Source organism: Perca fluviatilis, chromosome 2 (assembly GCF_010015445.1).
Source record: "Perca fluviatilis chromosome 2, GENO_Pfluv_1.0, whole genome shotgun sequence".
Lineage (NCBI taxonomy): Eukaryota > Metazoa > Chordata > Actinopteri > Perciformes > Percidae > Perca > Perca fluviatilis.
The window spans coordinates 33,711,901-33,729,620 of NC_053113.1; the positions used below are offsets into that span (position 1 = coordinate 33,711,901).

At 39.3% G+C, this 17,720-nt stretch overlaps 2 protein-coding genes and 1 long non-coding RNA gene across 6 annotated transcripts in view; 1 reads left to right on the forward strand and 2 right to left on the reverse strand.

Moving 5' to 3' along the window:
• Positions 1–17,720, forward strand: part of LOC120545901 — a 52,775-nt gene that overhangs the window by 27,966 nt on the left and 7,089 nt on the right. The window lies entirely within an intron of this gene.
• LOC120545868 (succinate receptor 1-like) lies at positions 3,669–10,504 on the reverse strand. Of its 3 annotated transcripts, none has more exons than XM_039780495.1 (4): positions 10,461–10,504; positions 9,466–9,763; positions 5,359–5,486; positions 3,669–5,106 (listed from the first exon to the last, which is right to left on the reverse strand). In XM_039780495.1, the coding sequence occupies exons 2-4, from the start codon at positions 9,758–9,760 to the stop codon at positions 4,156–4,158; spliced, it is 1,374 nt and encodes a 457-aa protein (XP_039636429.1). In that variant the 5' UTR covers positions 9,761–9,763; positions 10,461–10,504; the 3' UTR covers positions 3,669–4,155. The 3 variants fall into 3 exon arrangements, with proteins under 3 accessions (XP_039636429.1, XP_039636438.1, XP_039636444.1); XM_039780504.1 differs by lacking the exon at positions 10,461–10,504 and adding an exon at positions 8,914–9,295 and having other exon boundaries at positions 9,466–9,553; XM_039780510.1 differs by lacking the exons at positions 9,466–9,763; positions 10,461–10,504 and adding an exon at positions 6,650–6,670.
• On the reverse strand, positions 12,719–15,281 carry LOC120545898 (succinate receptor 1-like). Its single transcript, XM_039780547.1, has 3 exons — positions 14,842–15,281; positions 14,665–14,744; positions 12,719–14,403 (listed from the first exon to the last, which is right to left on the reverse strand). The coding sequence occupies exons 2-3, from the start codon at positions 14,665–14,667 to the stop codon at positions 13,453–13,455; spliced, it is 954 nt and encodes a 317-aa protein (XP_039636481.1). The 5' UTR covers positions 14,668–14,744; positions 14,842–15,281; the 3' UTR covers positions 12,719–13,452.

Here is a 17,720-nt window from a genome sequence, read left to right on the forward strand (position 1 = left end):
AGTCGGAGATGTCGACACCAACGGGACTTAATGGTGCATTTATTGTCGCCGACTGTCGTTTTGTGCTCTTTATTTTATTTTTTAAAGTATCGGTTTAGGCACCGGAACCATTTTAAAAGTATTGTTTTTTTTTGTTTTTTTTTATGGTTTTGGGAGAAAAAAAAAAACGATACCCCACACCATTGTGTGTGTACTACCCCCTTCTTTCTTCAAGCATGATTTTATTGTAGTTTGAGTAAACAGCTTTGCATGTGGTGAATTTGACATTCTACATGGTAACAATAAATAAGGTACTGTAGCTTCCAATTATAGACTTGCCTTTGTGTAATGAATACATTAGAGGCAATGAGACAAAGGCTGCTTTGTTGGAGGAAGTTGCCAGTGCAAGACCAAGTGCCAGTTTCATGATGTCATTTGTAACATTTAACAGTGTGTAGACAAGATTATATGGCTGGCACTAAGACTGTATGCCTATTTCTGTTTTTTTTTTCTTCCAGTATTTTATTTTCACAAAGAAAATACAGTATCGCATAAAGTATGTATCTTTTTAATCAAGTGTTTGTCAGAGAAACCTAGTTCATTTGCATTAGCCCTGCTACATTCTCAATTGTAAATATGACTATTTTCGGTTTTGATTCCTTGTTGGAGAACCTATGAGTCGCATCATTTTTAATTTCAATGTTATCTGTCAATAAATTGACTGGACCTCTAACTTGTGTGTGTGTGTGTGTGTGTGTGTGTGTGTGTGTCATACTGTGTAGAGAAAGATATACTGTACTAGAATGAGGAACAGAAGTGTCTTGTCATGTAACAATATATTGACACATTTATTACACATAGTTAAAGTGAACAGGATGATATGCTGTAAGCATATTCTGTATAGACTGACCCAGACACAAACAAATCCAATTGGCACCAAGAAGCATTTCAGATTGGATCTGTTGAGGCTTCATATCTGAAAGAGAGAGTACAGTTGATCTGCTAACATACTGCAGAATATGTCCACTAATCTGTTCTATTCAACTTTTTTTTTTTCTTTACATGGCAAAGAGGATGATGCATGAGTGTGAACAAACCATTTATACAAAAGAATGAGTCAACTAGGTCGAGCTCGTTCATCAGGACACGATAAACAAAAGACTCCACGCCTCCTGGGTACAGAGTGGACTATTTATGTGCTACACAATGCTGGTCATATTCCACTGTATGCTGCCCTTTTTTGCAAGTGTGGGCATGTACTTTATGTGTAGATGCACTTATTTATCCCTCTGGAGATAAAAATGGTGGGACTGTTCCCAAATTCCTTAACTGCTATGGAGGGCTAATAACAGTAGTGTGAAATGGATTATGGCAGATGATTCTTTGAATACTGATAACATCGTCATTTTGCACGGATTATACCTAAATACAGTTTAGAAAGTGCACCAGTACACTCTCGTCACACACAGGATTGTTTAAACATGACTAAAGCATGCACATACTGCTAATGCAAATATATGCACTTTGAATAACATGATTTTCTCTCGGGTTTGGTTTAACTTTTCATAAGGTAATGTCAGGTCAAATACTGAAAGATCTGAAGCCAAAGCCAGTCAAGGCAGATTTATTTTCATCATTAATTTTGACTCTCAGAATAAGACTAAGAATAAGAATAAGAATAAGAATAAGAATAAGTGCTTTGTTTAGGAAACCATAAGTTTAACATAAAGCAACCTACCTAAAAACTTGTATAAAGAGACGGAGGGCCAGATGTACGTACATTTGCGAATGGAGCGTTATCAGCGCCATGGACAACCCACAGAAAGCGCACGCTGTGATACATCAGCTTACGTCGTATTTACCAAACCTGCAGTTCATCGGGTAATCAGCGCTTTTCTCCGCCCACTATACTGTTAAATTGTGTGCATTTAAAAGCGCAATTGAATGGGCCTCCTTCTCTCTTTCTATCATGGATCAGCCATCACCTCAGTCAAAACAGCGAAAACAAAGATTTACCGATAACAAAGTTGATCTGCTTGTTTATGAGGTTAAAGCGAATTTAAATAGGCTGGAATTCCGCACCGACACCAAAAAAAATGCCATCTGGACCGAAATTACAAAGAAAATTAATGAAATATCCTCGACCCGCAGACAGGTGGAAGAGGCGAAAAAGAGGTGGCAGGACGTTAAACGGTGTACTAAAGAGAAAGTTGCATTTAACAGGGCACTGGCCAGGAAAACTGGTGCAGGTTCCCCAGAAGTACGCAAATTGACCACAACTGAAGAGGTTGTTCAGCAAACACTGGTTGATGAACAGGTGGAAGCTTATCTTAAGATTAATATAAATAGTCTAGATTTTAAATGGACTTTGTGTTTATATATTTATATTTTTTAGATTGATATTTATACAAATATAATATTCACCCACCCACTACCATTGCTGATATTAAAAAAGTGACTGGGATTATTGGGATTAACATTTCCTTTTTTCCCCTTTATCAAGCACATCTTCAAATGTTGGTGCTACTCTCTCTCTCTCTCTCTCTCTCTCTCTTTTTTTTTTTCTATATATATATATATATATATATATATATATATATATATATAATGTATTTTTTGTTGGAGGGGTGTATTTTATGGAGATATTATATTATGTCAACATAGTTTATAATATGAACAATCACACTTGTGTGTTGTGTACATTATGATTAAACAGTATCACCAGTATTTGTAGGAGAAATCAAGTGACACACCCTCTAAACATGGATATATTAACTAAGAAATAGAATAAATAAGTTCATATATTAAACCCTTGCCCCTATAACATACACATCAGTCTGCCAGAAATTCAGAAGAAGAAACACCTCCTTCCCTCTCTACCCCCGTAGAAGAAGAACGCCCCCTGCCTGCAGTTGTTCTGGAATCTATTCCAGAACAACTGCAGGTCTCTCAGAGGAGGGGCGGGACTGTTGATACAACGTATGTACATATCGTCATTTCAGAGCGAAGGAACTACTCATCCCATAAACCACCGCACACTAGATGAGTAACTTAGTATTTGAAGTAATGCAGGAAGTGTGCATTTAGTTCCCATGCTTATTGTGTTTCCACAACGTTAGTGAGTAAATCTACTGAAATGGCCACCACACCATAACAGAGGAGTGTGATGTGTCAGATGAGAATGCAAAGGTTTAGTCACGTATTTCATGGCTGTAAAAAACAAACTAACAATGTGTATCTGTGTGTCTTTGTCAAACACAAACCAGTACAATGAATTGTTGGGTAGGTTCATTCCTTTCTTTTCCAGTGTCATTTTGCAGGAGTTAGTTAGGTTATTTGTGACCCAACATCTGGAATAAAAACAGCCCCGGACCAACTAATTTCTGGTTTATTTCAACCCAGAAAATGGGGCTGTTCTATTGACCCAGAAGTTGGGTTATATATTAAGTACAATATTGGGTGTTTTTAACAAAACATCTGGTCAGGTATTTAACCCAGAAGTTGGGTTATATTAACTACACTGTTGGGTTGTTTTAACCCAACATTTTGGTCAAGTATTTAACCCAGAGGTTGTGTCAAAAAGAGTAACCCAATTTTCTGGGTTGAAATAACCCAGAAATTAGTTGGTCCCTTTTTAACCCAGGAGTTGGGTAAAAAAATAACCCATTATGGGTTATTTTTGACCCAGGAGTTTTTAGTGTGTGGGTGAAAATGTCAGCATTATTTAAGTAGTAATCAAGTTACATTACTTGAATATTGTGATGTTTATATTGATCTGATGTAATATGTGTGGAAATGGTTACTACGACAATTTTTTTTCTTCTGTAAATTATTCCGACAACACATGAATGCAACACAAATGCCCCAATTCCGCTCCAAAATGTAATGTGTTTTTCTTTGGATTCTTTGCTACACCCTTCCACCAAGTTTCATAAAATCGTGCCAGTAGTTTTTACGTTATCCTGCTGACACACAAACAAACCAACAAACAACGGACAAGCCGAACCGAAACCATAACCTCCATGGGTGGAGGTAATTAAAACATAGTAGAAATAAAGTAAAGCACAAAACCTTAACAAAATACATGTACAGATCGAGCTGGTCCATGTGTTTGGTTGCACTATGTTGATGTGTGTCTCATATGATGATATATGATATGATATGTGTAGACTGTTTTCAGTCTGGCCCTCTTTGCTGCTCTTTCATTCTGCCCAGCTTTCTGAGCTTGGCGAATAGGAGCTCTCTGAACTTGTCACCCATGAAGAAGTAGAAGACAGGGTTGATGACACTGTGCAAGAAGGCCAACGGTCTGGTCAGGATGTACAGGCACTCTATGTACATATTTGTACACGGCTGCATCCCTGCCCAGGCCTCATTAGATGCTATTCTGACATTTCTCAGCACATGGTATGGAGTGTAGAGAACCAGAAACATGACTGCAGCCATTACAACAACCCTCAAAGGCCGCTTGTATGATGTTGTCCTGTTCTGGACAGCCCTTTCCTGGACACGGAGCAGATGTGCAATTTGGTAGGAGAAACCACAAAGTCCAAGCAGAGGGAGAAGGTAACCAGTCAGGGTTAGTCCCAGGCTGTAGCCCAATGTATTGATGTTTCCTTCCAAGCTGGCAAAATCCTTGACGTGACTCCAGTTTCCGATCTGGAGGTCGTGGATCATCAGTGATATCATTGGAGCAACTTCCACATTTACAGCTAGCCAGCTCAGCCCTGTTAAGATCAAGGCTGATCGTGGCCTCAGCAGGTAGTGGTTCCGTGTTGGATATCTTATGAGCAGGAAGCGGTCCATGCTTAACAAAACCATAAACAGGATGGAAGAGTAAAGATTTACGTGCAAAACATAGCGGTTGATAATGCAAGCATATGGACTGGTTTCTGATTGGTCGTTTGCATAGAGGTACGCGAGACGTGGCAGTGTGCAGAGGAAAATTAGGTCGGAGACTGCCAGGCTGAAGAGGTAAATGTTGCAGCTCTGCCACTGCTGCAAACAAAATATGTAACCAAGTACAACCACAAAGTTGCCAGGAAAACCAATGCAGAACTCGATGCCATACGATGGTGACAGGTAGTACCTCTTGAGCACTTCAGTGATGTTTGTACAAGGTTGCAGCTGAAGAGAAGAGGGAATGGAAGGACAGAAGAGAAGAAGACAAAATAGAGAAGGAAGGATAGAGGTATAGAGACGAGAAAGGAAGGGAAGTAAGAGGGAAAAGAAACAAACATAAGTAATAATAGAAACAGTGTTCTATGACTTGGAATTGTGACAATTTTCATCAACAGATTCAATAGGAAGAATTTTTAGGTTCAGAGGCTAACACATTCAGCACAACATCAATATTGTATGTGTTAGTATAAGACTTACCATGCTGTAGTTGCTGGTAGCCTGGGTATAGAGTGCGGCCATGAGCAGGTGCAGCCACGACAGTATCTGTACACTGGAAACAGTAAACACTGTGCTCTGGCGGTTCTGGTGCCTCTTATATGACATGGCTGAGAAAACACACACTTTGAGTGTCATTTGCATATTACATATGAAAATATAATACAAACCAAAGAAAACATCCTAGCAGACTTGATAGGTTACCTATTAAGTTATTAATAAAAACTGCACACCCACGCTTTTGCCTGGTTACCTGGCACTCCAGCTGAGACTTTTCAACCAAATTTAACCTGTGATCTAATGTTCCAACGGTTATTTCAAACTTTTGCATTTATTTTAGATAAGAAAGATCATAGTTTCATGTATTCTCTAGAAGAAATGTACCACCTAGACAATTTTATGTTTCAGATTTGTATTAAACATGTATTTCATCCAATTACAATTCATATTCAAATCATATTTTATATTAATCTGCCAAAGTGTATATGCAGAGGTGTATAGTCCAGGTGCCAGAAAGTAGAAATCCTGTCCAGCAGCTGTCCCAACCATCACTAAACCAGCTCCTCTAACAGGTAGATGAGCTCGTTAGTGAAAACACCTGTTCTAGATGTAGAGGCAGATCCAAAAACATGGCAGGATTTTTACTTTCTGGCACCTGGACTATACACCTCTGTGTATATGACACCCAATTTAAGTGTTTTAAATAATTGTTTTAGATATCCATATTCAAACATGCTACCTACATCTGTCAGATGGGTCCATCCATGTGTTTACTGTCAGTGAAACAGCATTGCGTTCAGTGATTGTGGCATTGCAAGAGTGCAACACATAAATCAACCAGCAGATAAGTCAATATTTATCGTTTTTAAACAGAATGAGCTGGTGCAGGATGGAGCTGTCTGGCTGCTAACTGATTTCTTCATGAAGCTTTCTTCTCTCCTCAGTTTTCCAACAACACCTTCTAAAATGTTGGTCCAAATAAGTTAAGCTGCAAGTCTTTTTTTTTTTTGCTCTGAGGAAAATGTTGAGTTTTAAAGCAACCAATAGAGCCTCCATCTATGCACTTAGACACACACTATCTTTGTTTTTACTTCACTGAGGACAGACTTTGATGCAAACTCTTTAATATTGCTTTACAGAATAGGCTTAGTTTACAGTTTACAGTATGTGCTATATGTGTACAAACAGCAATCAGCAGGTAAAATGTGAAATGGAATGATGAATAAGAGAATTATTGATCCCTTTCCAATCTTTATTCTATAGTTGTACTCACAATCTTCCAAGAGCTGAATACAATTTCTTGGTCTCAAAAATGAGAGAAAAAAAAAACTGTACTGCAAAAGAAAGCACAAAAAGAAAATGTGGTTGTTGCAGGCAAAACAGAAAAAAAGCCACAAGACTTTTCAAAAACATTTTCTGGTAGCATTATTTTTTCTTGAGGCTAGCTATCCAAGCAGCCATTTCGGGCTTCACTTCTCTTTTTCTTGCAATATTTCTTTTCTTTCCTCTGCTTACTAGAATATTCCTTCTTCAGGGAAATGTATGAACTGAATTATGGCAGAGGATTCTTTGAATACTGATAACATATTGTAGTTTTGCATACCTAAATACAGTTTAGAAAGTGCACCATTACTCTCGTCACATAGGATTGTTTAAGCATGAGTAAAGCATGCACATACTGCTAATGCAAATATGCACTTTGAATAACATGATTTTCTCTCGGGTTTGGTTTAACTTTTCATAAGGTAATGTCAGGTCAAATGCTGAAAGATCTGAAGCCAAAGCCAGTCAAGGCAGATTTATTTTCATCATTAATTTTGACTCTCAGAATAAGAATAAGAATAAGTGCTTTGTTTAGGAAACCATAAGTTTAACATAAAGCAACCTACCTAAACACTTGTATAAAGAGACGGAGGGCCAGATGTACGTACATTTGTGAACGCAGCGTTATCAGCGCCATGGCCAACCCACAGAAAGCGCACGCTGTGATACATCAGCTTACGTCGTATTTACCAAACCTGCAGTTCATCGGGTAATCAGCGCTTTTCTCCGCCCACTATACTGTTAAATTGTGCGCATTTAAAAGCGCAATTGAATGGGCCTCTCTTTTTCTATCATGGATCAGCCACCACCTCAGTCAAAACAGCGGAAACAAAGTTTTACCGATAACAAAGTTGATCTGCTTGTTTATGAGGTTACAGCAAATTTAAATAGGCTGGAATTCTGCACCGACACCCGCAGACAGGTGGAAGAGGCGAAAAAGAGGTGGCAGGACGTTAAACGGTGTACTAAAGAAAAAGTTGCATTTAACAGGGCACTGGCCAGGAAAACTGGTGCAGGTTCCCCAGAAGTACGCAAATTGACCACAACTGAAGAGGTTGTTCAGCAAACACTGGTTGATGAACAGGTGGAAGCCGTGGAAGGAATCGATACTGCTGAGACCACATTAGAAAATGAAGGTAAGTCTGGTTAAGATTAAAGTGATGGTTGGGAGCAATTTCACCCTAGGGTCCTTTGCACCATGACCTTGAGCCAAACACCCCCCCAGAAGCTTTTTTCACCTGGGTCGAACATTGGGAGAGTTAGCGTAGAGTAGCGTTATCAGCCGAATAGCTTAGCGCAGGGGCTAATGGATCCAGTGATGTATCTCGTAAATGACCCCACTAATAATGCCTGAAAAGATACCAAACTTCTACACTAGTACAAATAGGTTATGCACTCATAAAATGATGGATTGGAAAGTTTGTAAGTACACCAGAAGTTTATGTAAATAACACTTGCCTGCTGGCTTCTGCTCTCTGTTGTTGTTGCTGCTGCTGCTGGCAGTTAGACGAGTGCTTAGGGCTGTCTACAACACCGAAAAGAGATGCAACAAAAATATTTATTAAGTTAATGATTAAATAAGGTAATGTCTCCAAACTTACCTCAATTATAACTTGTCTCCTGCTAGTTATACTACAGCACTTACTTTAAAAAAAAAAGTTAAATTAATAAATATTTTTGTTGCATCTCTTTTCGGTGTTGTAATTTGTAGATGGCCCTAAGCACTCTTACTGCCCGTTAGGTAGCAGCAGCAGCAGCAGCAGAGATGAGAAGCCAACAGGCAAGTGTTATTTACATAAACTTCTGGTGTACTTACAAACTTTCCAATCCATCGTTTTATGAGTAAATAACCTATTTGTACTAGTGTAGAAGTTTGGTATCATTTCGGGCATTATTAGTGGGGTCATTTACGTGATACATCACTGGATCCATTAGCCCCTGCGCTAAGCTATTCAGCTGATAACGCTACTCTAGCTAACTCTCCCAATGTTCGACCCAGGTGAAAAAAGCTTCTGGGGGGGTGTTTGGCTCGAGGTCATGGTGCAAAGGACCCTATGGTGAAATTACTCCCAACCATCACTTTAAGATAGACTAGATTTTAAATGGTTAAGATTCTTTGTGTTTTATATATTTATATTTTTTAGATTGATATCTATACAAATATAATATTCACCCACCCAATGCCATTGCTGATATTAAATGTGAACCTTCTACCTCGTCTCTACCCTCTGCACCCGCACGTAGGATGAACATGGTGGATGACCTGGATGGAATGCTCTTGACTGAGCAAAGGGGCCAAATGAGGGCGCTACAAAAGATTTCGTCGGATGTGCAGCAGATGGGCATTTCCATCAGGGCTATGAGACGCGACAGTCAGCAGGTAAAAGACCTTGTGGTTGCAGTTAATGGGATGTCGCGAACTGTCAGGAGATGATGTTGCCAGCAGCAGGAGACCAACAACTGCCTCAAGACGATCATTGCACTGGAACCTCCAACCCTGCGCCACCCAGCCCTGTGCCATCTCGACCTGCGCCACCCAGACCTGTCCCATCTCCAACTGTGCTGACGCGTAGTCTCAGAAAAAGAGAAATGAAGTCTGAACAAACACAGTCAGATAAACCAGCTGTCAGAGGGAGATTATACATATAAAAAATTGTAAAAACGCAATTGTTTCAGTCTGGGTTATTTGTGTAATATTTATACAACTCCTTTCAACAAGGCATTATTTCACATTAGGTAAAATATCTCTGCACGATATGTACTCACAGATGTCTTCTGGTGGCTCCTCCCTGTCCTCTGGAACGTCCAGGGGTATGTCATGGAGAATGGCGATATTGTGCACAATACAACAAACGATGACGATTTTGCACACCTTTTCTGGTGTATACAGAAGCGCTCCACCTGTATGGTCCAAGCAGCGCATCCGGCTCTTCAAGACCCCAAATGTTCCCTCAATCACCCCCCTCGTCTGAATGTGTGCCTGGTTGTAATTTTGCTGAGCCGCTGTTGTTGAGTTGTGTAATGGGGTCATTAGCCATGGTTGTTGGGCATACAACACCATCACCTGCAGCAAAATATAGAACAGAAATAAAATATATTGAAGAGAAATTAACGTGTGGTATTAATGCATGGGATGTTTGATAATGTAATAATGCAGGCAGATAGATGGCTAGATAAATAGATTAGATATCCAAGGGAACTGTTAGGTTTACTGTGAAACGTCCCCATTCAATGCACAATCTTTGGTATATGGCACTATTTCGGAATATGAAGCTGTCATGGACAGAACCGGGGAATTTTGCCACGATGTTTGTAATCACCATGTTTGCGTCACATACAACTTGCACATTCATTGAATATGTATGTTTTCTGTTTCTGTAAATGTGTTCCTGGAGGGACGGGGGGGACAGTTGGTATGTGGGTGGAGTGGAACGATGTCAAAGAAATCCTGCTTGATGCGTGTTATTTCGGCATTAGTGGTGGGGAAATGTATGTATTGACTAGTGCGCTGTAGCAAAGCGTTAAGTACTGGTGCTATGATACGGCTGAGTGCAGACTGCGATATTCCCACTGCTGATGCTATGACTGTTTGAAATGATCCTGATGCCAATATTTGTAATGTAGCGAGGAGTTTAACAACTGCTGGAATGGGATGTGAACGCTGAGTCGGAGACTCGATGTCATCTTTGATTTCTTCCAGTAACTGTAATATTGCATGGCTGCTCAATCTGTAACGCTTAATGATTTCGTGTTCACTCAACTGAAAAAGTGTGATCCTTGTGGCAAAAATCCTTTCAGCTCGTCTCCTTGGCCTGTCTTCGTCTTGCTCGGATTACTGCTGCCATTTCACCAGGAGGCATATGCGAGGAAACCCGCTTGCGGCTGGTTTACACCTGCTTTTAAGATGCAGAGAATTTTCACCGCAAAATAGAGACGCGCTTTCATGTGCGTTTTTTGTACATATCGCGGAATATATAATTAGGCGCACTTTATGTTTCCCCTCCTATCTCTTTATGGAATACTCCCACTTTCCCCTTCACCCCCATGAATGCATATACATGACACGGAAAAGCGCAATTTGCCATTTTCAGTCCCTGCGACAGGCAGTCTGCGCTTTTACCTCAGTGCGGCCTGTTTGTACATACCTCACCATGCTTTTACGTGCACGTTGCGAAACTAATACGCCTGAAAGTGGGCGCAAAAGCGTTAGTGCATCTGGCCCCAAGTGCCCTGTAATGATTTTGTTGCTTCAATGGCCACGTCTGAATTGCAATATCTTCCCAAAAATATATCACCTTAGGATGTCACTTTATAGGTAATATAGCTAGACCTTTAGGTTTCGTATTTATCCTTATTTAAACTTTTCTGCTGCTTTTTCTCGTTCTCGCTCTACTGCACTCTACACTTTTTTATTATGAAACGTGAAACGCACACAGAACGCAGCCCAATATTTCACCCTTGCTTATTTTCTTTGCTCATTCCAGCAGAGATGCCAATGTAAACTGAATGAGGTGTGATTAGTCATGGCTGAAAGAAAGCACTTGACCCTATCTGTTGTATTAATGCCTGATGAAGTTAAGTGTGGTTAATGGGGATTCAGGTCGAAATATGCATCAAAAGATCATTGACAGTCCAATATTAAGCAGGCTTTCTTAGAGCTAAGACTTCTAGGTAATTATCACTTTAGAAAAACATTAATGGAAGTAGGTATTAGACAATTTCAATAAACGAAACCAACCAAAACCATAAACAAGCTTTATAAAAATATCCTAACGAGCCACTGACTGACCATTCTACAATACTATTTCCACAGTGGAAGTTGTTTTTTTTTTTAAGATGGGGATGGAATGATTTTGTAATTGCAGGTCTTAAGTTATTGATGTGATTCAGGAAAGAGAGAGAAATATAGAAAAAAACTGAGCTTTTCATTCCTCTGATTTTTATTTAATGTTTGCGTTTCAAACCTGTGAAATGTGTTTCACTCTGAATGTGAAAGGCAAGAGGAAAAAGGAGAATTGATTTGCTGTTGTAGCGGTGGTGGAGGTTGTGTGTGTAGGAACTCAGGGCTGACACTATTACACATGCATACTTTGCAAATACACACATTCACACTACTAAAACTAACATGATACAACATGCTACACAAACCCTTCACTTCTCTATTCTAAGACTTTGTCACTATCCAGGAAATTTCACAATAAATCTTGGTTCTCTAAAACGATGAGAAGCTTATCGGAAAAAAAATGTCTAGGCCTGCACGATATGAGGAAAATCTGCCATCTGCAATAACATTGTTTAATATTGTGATCTGCATATTAGCTATGCATACATACTACCGGCAAGTAGCGAAGTACCCGTATGTGCCGGTAGTACGTATTTCATATGTATATTTTGAATATAACTAGGCTAAATGATATTTGTAGAGCAGCAACAGTAATGTTTACAACAGCAAAGTCACTATGTAAACTCTTATCTCACTGGAAACAATCTAACATTTTTGGTATAGGCTCTTATCTTGTCTCTCCCCACAAACATACACAACATTGCTCAACATTGGGATTGGGAAGTGACAATAATGGGGTGATGTGACAAATGTCTTCTAAATGGATATTGCTGTTACTGTATATTGTATTAGATCATAAACCATTAGGAAACTTTTTGGTATTGCTTGTACTGTAATGGAATTGAAATTCAACACTTTGTATTTGAAGTCTATCTAAAGTATGACTGACTTATGGTGCTGATGCAAATCCAAGAAATCCAAACAGCAAGAGGTGGCTTCTGATCAGCATTCCATTCAAATTGTAGTCTTCTGTCAAAAAACACAAAACACCCTGATCACCCTTTTATTTAAGAGATAATGAATATTTAAAGATGAAAAAATAGATTTCAATGCATCTGTCAATATATTTTTTATTTTCTCACAAGTAATTAACCTCCCAATAGAAAATAGAAGTAGCAGCCATTATTATTAGTTGAGTTAAGTCATATTTTATTACATTTAAAAGTAATACAGTACAAGGCAGACTATAAATCACAAACATCCAAAAAATAGAAGTACAAGACAACAGTAGAAGACAAAACATCCACCGCCAGTTTCATCTGACTACAAATAAATATGCTTTTTCATCAAAGACAGATACGAACAACAACCTATCTGCAGATATATATTCATGCTTAAACAGCACATTAATATAAAAATAGGCTCTGGCCTTTAATTTAATTATTATTAATTGTTTATACATCTTCAATTATGTTTATAAGATATTGTATGTTACTTTACTTTGTAAACATGGAAAGTAACTGTATGTTGTTAGTTACAATAAAAAATACTCATATTACTGATACATTTAATAAAAATGGGGATTATTAGCAGGATTACATCTTAAAATAAAGAACGATATACTACTAAGCACATGCGCACACATTAGAACACTTCACGAACCTCACACAACACCATTCTAGAGTGAAACTAGAGCTACAGCTTCATAAAAAACAAGAAAATCTTTTACTGGGTAAAAGTTGTTCCAGTAGTTTTTACATTATCCTGCTGACACACAAACAAACCAACAAACAACGGACAAGCCGAACCGAAACCATAACCTCCATGGGTGGAGGTAATTAAAACACAGCAGAAATATACATATATACATAAAAAATACATGTAAAGATCGAGCTGGTCCATGTGTTTGGTTGCACTATGTTGATGTGTGTCTCATATGATGATATATGATATGATATGTGTAGACTTTTTCAATCTTGCCCTCTTTGCTGCTCTTTCATTCTGCCCAGCTTTCTGAGCTTGGCGAATAGGAGCTCTCTGAACTTGTCACCCATGAAGAAGTAGAAGACAGGGTTGATGACACTGTGCAAGAAGGCCAACGGTCTGGTCAGGATGTACAGGCACTCTATGTACATATTTGTACACGGCTGCATCCCTGCCCAGGCCTCATTAGATGCTATTCTGACATTTCTCAGCACATGGTATGGAGTGTAGAGAACCAGAAACATGACTGCAGCCATTACAACAACCCTCAAAGGCCGCTTGTATGATGTTGTCCTGTTCTGGACAGCCCTTTCCTGGACACGGAGCAGATGTGCAATTTGGTAGGAGAAACCACAAAGTCCAAGCAGAGGGAGAAGGTAACCAGTCAGGGTTAGTCCCAGGCTGTAGCCCAATGTATTGATGTTTCCTTCCAGGCTGGCAAAATCCCTGCAGCGACTCCAGTTTCCGATCTGGAGGTCGTGGATCATCAGTGATATCATTGGAGCAACTTCCACATTTACAGCTAGCCAGCTCAGCCCTGTTAAGATGAAGGCTGATCGTGGCCTCAGCAGGTAGTGGTTCCGTGTTGGATATCTTATGAGCAGGAAGCGGTCCATGCTTAACAAAACCATAAACAGGATGGAAGAGTAAAGATTTACGTGCAAAACATAGCGGTTGATAATGCAAGCATAGGGACTGGTTTCTGATTGGTCATTTGCATAGAGGTACGCGAGACGTGGCAGTGTGCAGAGGAAAATTAGGTCGGAGACTGCCAGGCTGAAGAGGTAAATGTTGCAGCTCTGCCACTGCTGCAAACAAAATATGTAACCAAGTACAACCACAAAGTTGCCAGGAAAACCAATGCAGAACTCGATGCCATAAGATGGTGACAGGTAGTACGTCTCGAGCACTTCAGTGATGTTTGTACAAGGTGGCACCTGAAGAGAAGAGGGAATGGGAGGACAGAACAGAACAGAAGAGGACAAAATAGAGAAGGAAGGATAGAGGAATAGAGAGGAGAAAGGAAGGGAAGTAAGAGGAAAAGGAAACAAACGTGAGTATATAGAATTGAAAACAGTGTTCTATGATTTGGAATTGTGACAATTTTCAACAACAGATTCAGTAGGAAGAAATGTTAGGTTCAGAGGCTAACACATTCAGCACAACATCAATATTGTATGTGTTAGTATAAGACTTACCATGCTGTAGTTGCTGGTAACCTGAGTATGGAGTGCAGCCAGGAGCAGGTGCAGCCACGACAGTATCTGTACACTGGAAACTGTACCAACATCAATCAGCAGGTAAAATGTGAAATGGAATTATGATTAAGAGAATTATCGATCACTTTCCAAACTTTATTCTATAGTTGTACTCACAATCTTCCAAGAGCTGAATACGATTTCTTGGTCTCAAAAAAGGAGAAAAAACTGTACTGCAAAAGAAAGCAGGTAAAACAGACAAAAGCCACAAGACTTTTCATAAACATTTTCTGGTAGCATTATTTTTTCTTGAGGCTCGCTATCCAAGCAGCCATTTCGGGCTTTACTTCTCTTTTTCTTGCAATATTTCTTTTCTTTCCTCTGCTTACTAGAATATTCCGTCTTCAGGGAAATTATTAGCTTTGAGCAGTGTTAATGCAGTGTCCCCTCCAGTAGCGTTGACTTTTAATCTAACAACTTCTTTAAATTTGAGCATTTATATACTTTCCCTTTTGGTTTCTATTTGGAAATTTTCTAATGATGACAGCGTCTGCAAGATCAGATAAGATAATGAACTACAGGCTCAATCACTCTATTTCTTGTAAACTAGCAATTTATTTCTGTCAATGGTACTTTCCACAGGCTCTTTAAAGGTTCCTTATTTATTTCAGTCAACACAAACCCATTTAGTTCCTGTGTTGGCCTCACACGTAGTTTCACATTAGCACATTTTCTTCAGCATTGTGATTTATTTTTGGGTAGCACTGCTGCCATACCTCTTGAGTCAGGAAGTTGTTACCGAACAACTTGTCACTGTCGTTCTGCATACATGTTGTGAACTACTTAAAGCATAAGCTCAAAGTGCTTAAATTGCTAGTTGCTCTTTCAAGGCTTTGAAAGAAATATTATATAAGAAAATATTTTTTCAAAAAAAACCAAAACACTAGCTGTTCATTCAGATTAAAGATTTCAAAAATAGTTTGTTAATAGTATGGGCACATACACCAATTAACATTGTGACAACAACTAAAACTGTAGTTCACTGGGCAGGACATATTTTTTATAGGGTAAATGGGAGCTATTTTGGCTTAAAAAACTGGTCATGGATATAGTTAGGAAAGAGTCTTTGCATTGCAGCATTATGTCATCTGCATCAAATTATATTTGGGCAACATATTCTTTTTTAGCATTGAAAAGACTGATATTCTTTTTACATTGATATCATTCAAATGCATGGAGTGAAATGTGCAGCAAAAATTAAACTAAGCCCAGGTGTAAAAATAAAAGTAAGATAAACTGTTTGCTCTACAAACACTTACTAGATATTCCAGTATTTTGTCTATCTCACTTTGTCATTGCCTGGTCATTGGAATAGGTAAGATATTTGTATTTGGACAATGAGCTGACAAATCGGAAGTGGTGATTCATGCTTAGTTCTTTCTTTTTTAAGTGCTTGAACTAACATTTTTCTATGAAGGGATGAGTCAGGGCTAGGTTTAACTAATCGTATGGGTTCCTAGACCTTTCTGGCTTATTAGAGGAATCTGTTAATGTGACAATGACGATTGAGGATGTAGCTTTCTTAAATAATCTCAGCAACTAATGGAACTGTATATCTGTTGATGCAGTTCAAACCTGATCCTCTTCTTGACTGTCTGACATACAACTGGTGTCTTTAATTCTAATCCTTTTAAATTGAACATGGTGTTTTGACATGCTGATTATAAACATCTGACAAATGTTCACGTGAGAAACGTCAATTATGTATCATGAGCAAAAAAATGCATTACTATCTTCCTGGCCAGCGGCTAGAGTGTCCAAACTGAGACACATCTGTAGAAATCCGATGGAATCGCATTAATGTGGCTTGGATTGGCAAAAATTTCATTTCATTTGGATTTTTGCTGTCCAGACTTTCTAAAATCAATCTGGATACCATCTGGATATTTCAAAAAACGGATTTGGGCTGTCAGACTGAACAAGGCCTTATTAGGGGTCCAAGCCCGAGTCTGGAAGAACCGGCGGTAGCAAAGCTACGCCGTTCGCACAGCAGGGCTGTGGATTGTTTTTCAAAGGATTATTCTTCTTCTCCGCCTAAAACTCCCGCTACAGCCTAAACCGTACATGTTGCGGGGGTGCCATTTTCAGGACTGGTCGAAAACTCCGCAAGGACCTCAGGCGCAACAATTAACCCACTTCCACCACTAGGTGGCGCTATAGCAGAAAGAAAAAAACGCGCTTGGCTCTATAACTCCCACACCGTACACCGGACATTCAACAACCATATATCCACGCGTTCCCTGGATCCACTGAATCCTGTGATATAGGCCACGCCCATTTCCGCCTAGACTTTTACGTATGAAAAAATCACGATTTATCTCCTCCTAGACCTTGCAACCGATCTGCACGAAACTTGGCAAGTAGCATCACCAGACCTACCTGACAAAAAGTTATTAAAAGAATTTTGATAAACTTGCGCATATTACGCACAAACAAATTTGTGTAGCTAACTATGAAAACACTTACTTTGCCAAATCTTGGCCAAAATAAATACTATCAATGCAAAACTTTAGATTCTTGTTTGCCATGACCCTTTGGACGGGCCCCACACATTTTACGAAAATGTGTGCGGCTCATCCGATTTTTACAAAATTTGGAGGGTACCATCTAGGGCCACTCCTGAGGCCACCCCTCCAGTAGGGTACTGATTGGTCAAAGTGGGCGTGGCCTATGGGACCCACGTTTGGATTTACCACTTTAAATAACTTTAAATGAACAGGGTAGATGTAAAATGGGTAATTGACCTCACTTACTAAATATTACACATGTGGACCACTAGGTGGTGCTATAATGAAGTCAAATGTGTTTTTGCCTATAACTCCCACATTACACATCGCACATTAGAAAACCTTACATCCACGTGTTCCTTGAATCAAGCGGAATCACATGATATAGGCCACTCCCCTTTTTTCGCAATATCGCGCAATGAACAAAACCAACTTTATCGAACTCGTCCTAGGCCGTGTGCACGAAACCTGGTACATAGCATCTACAGA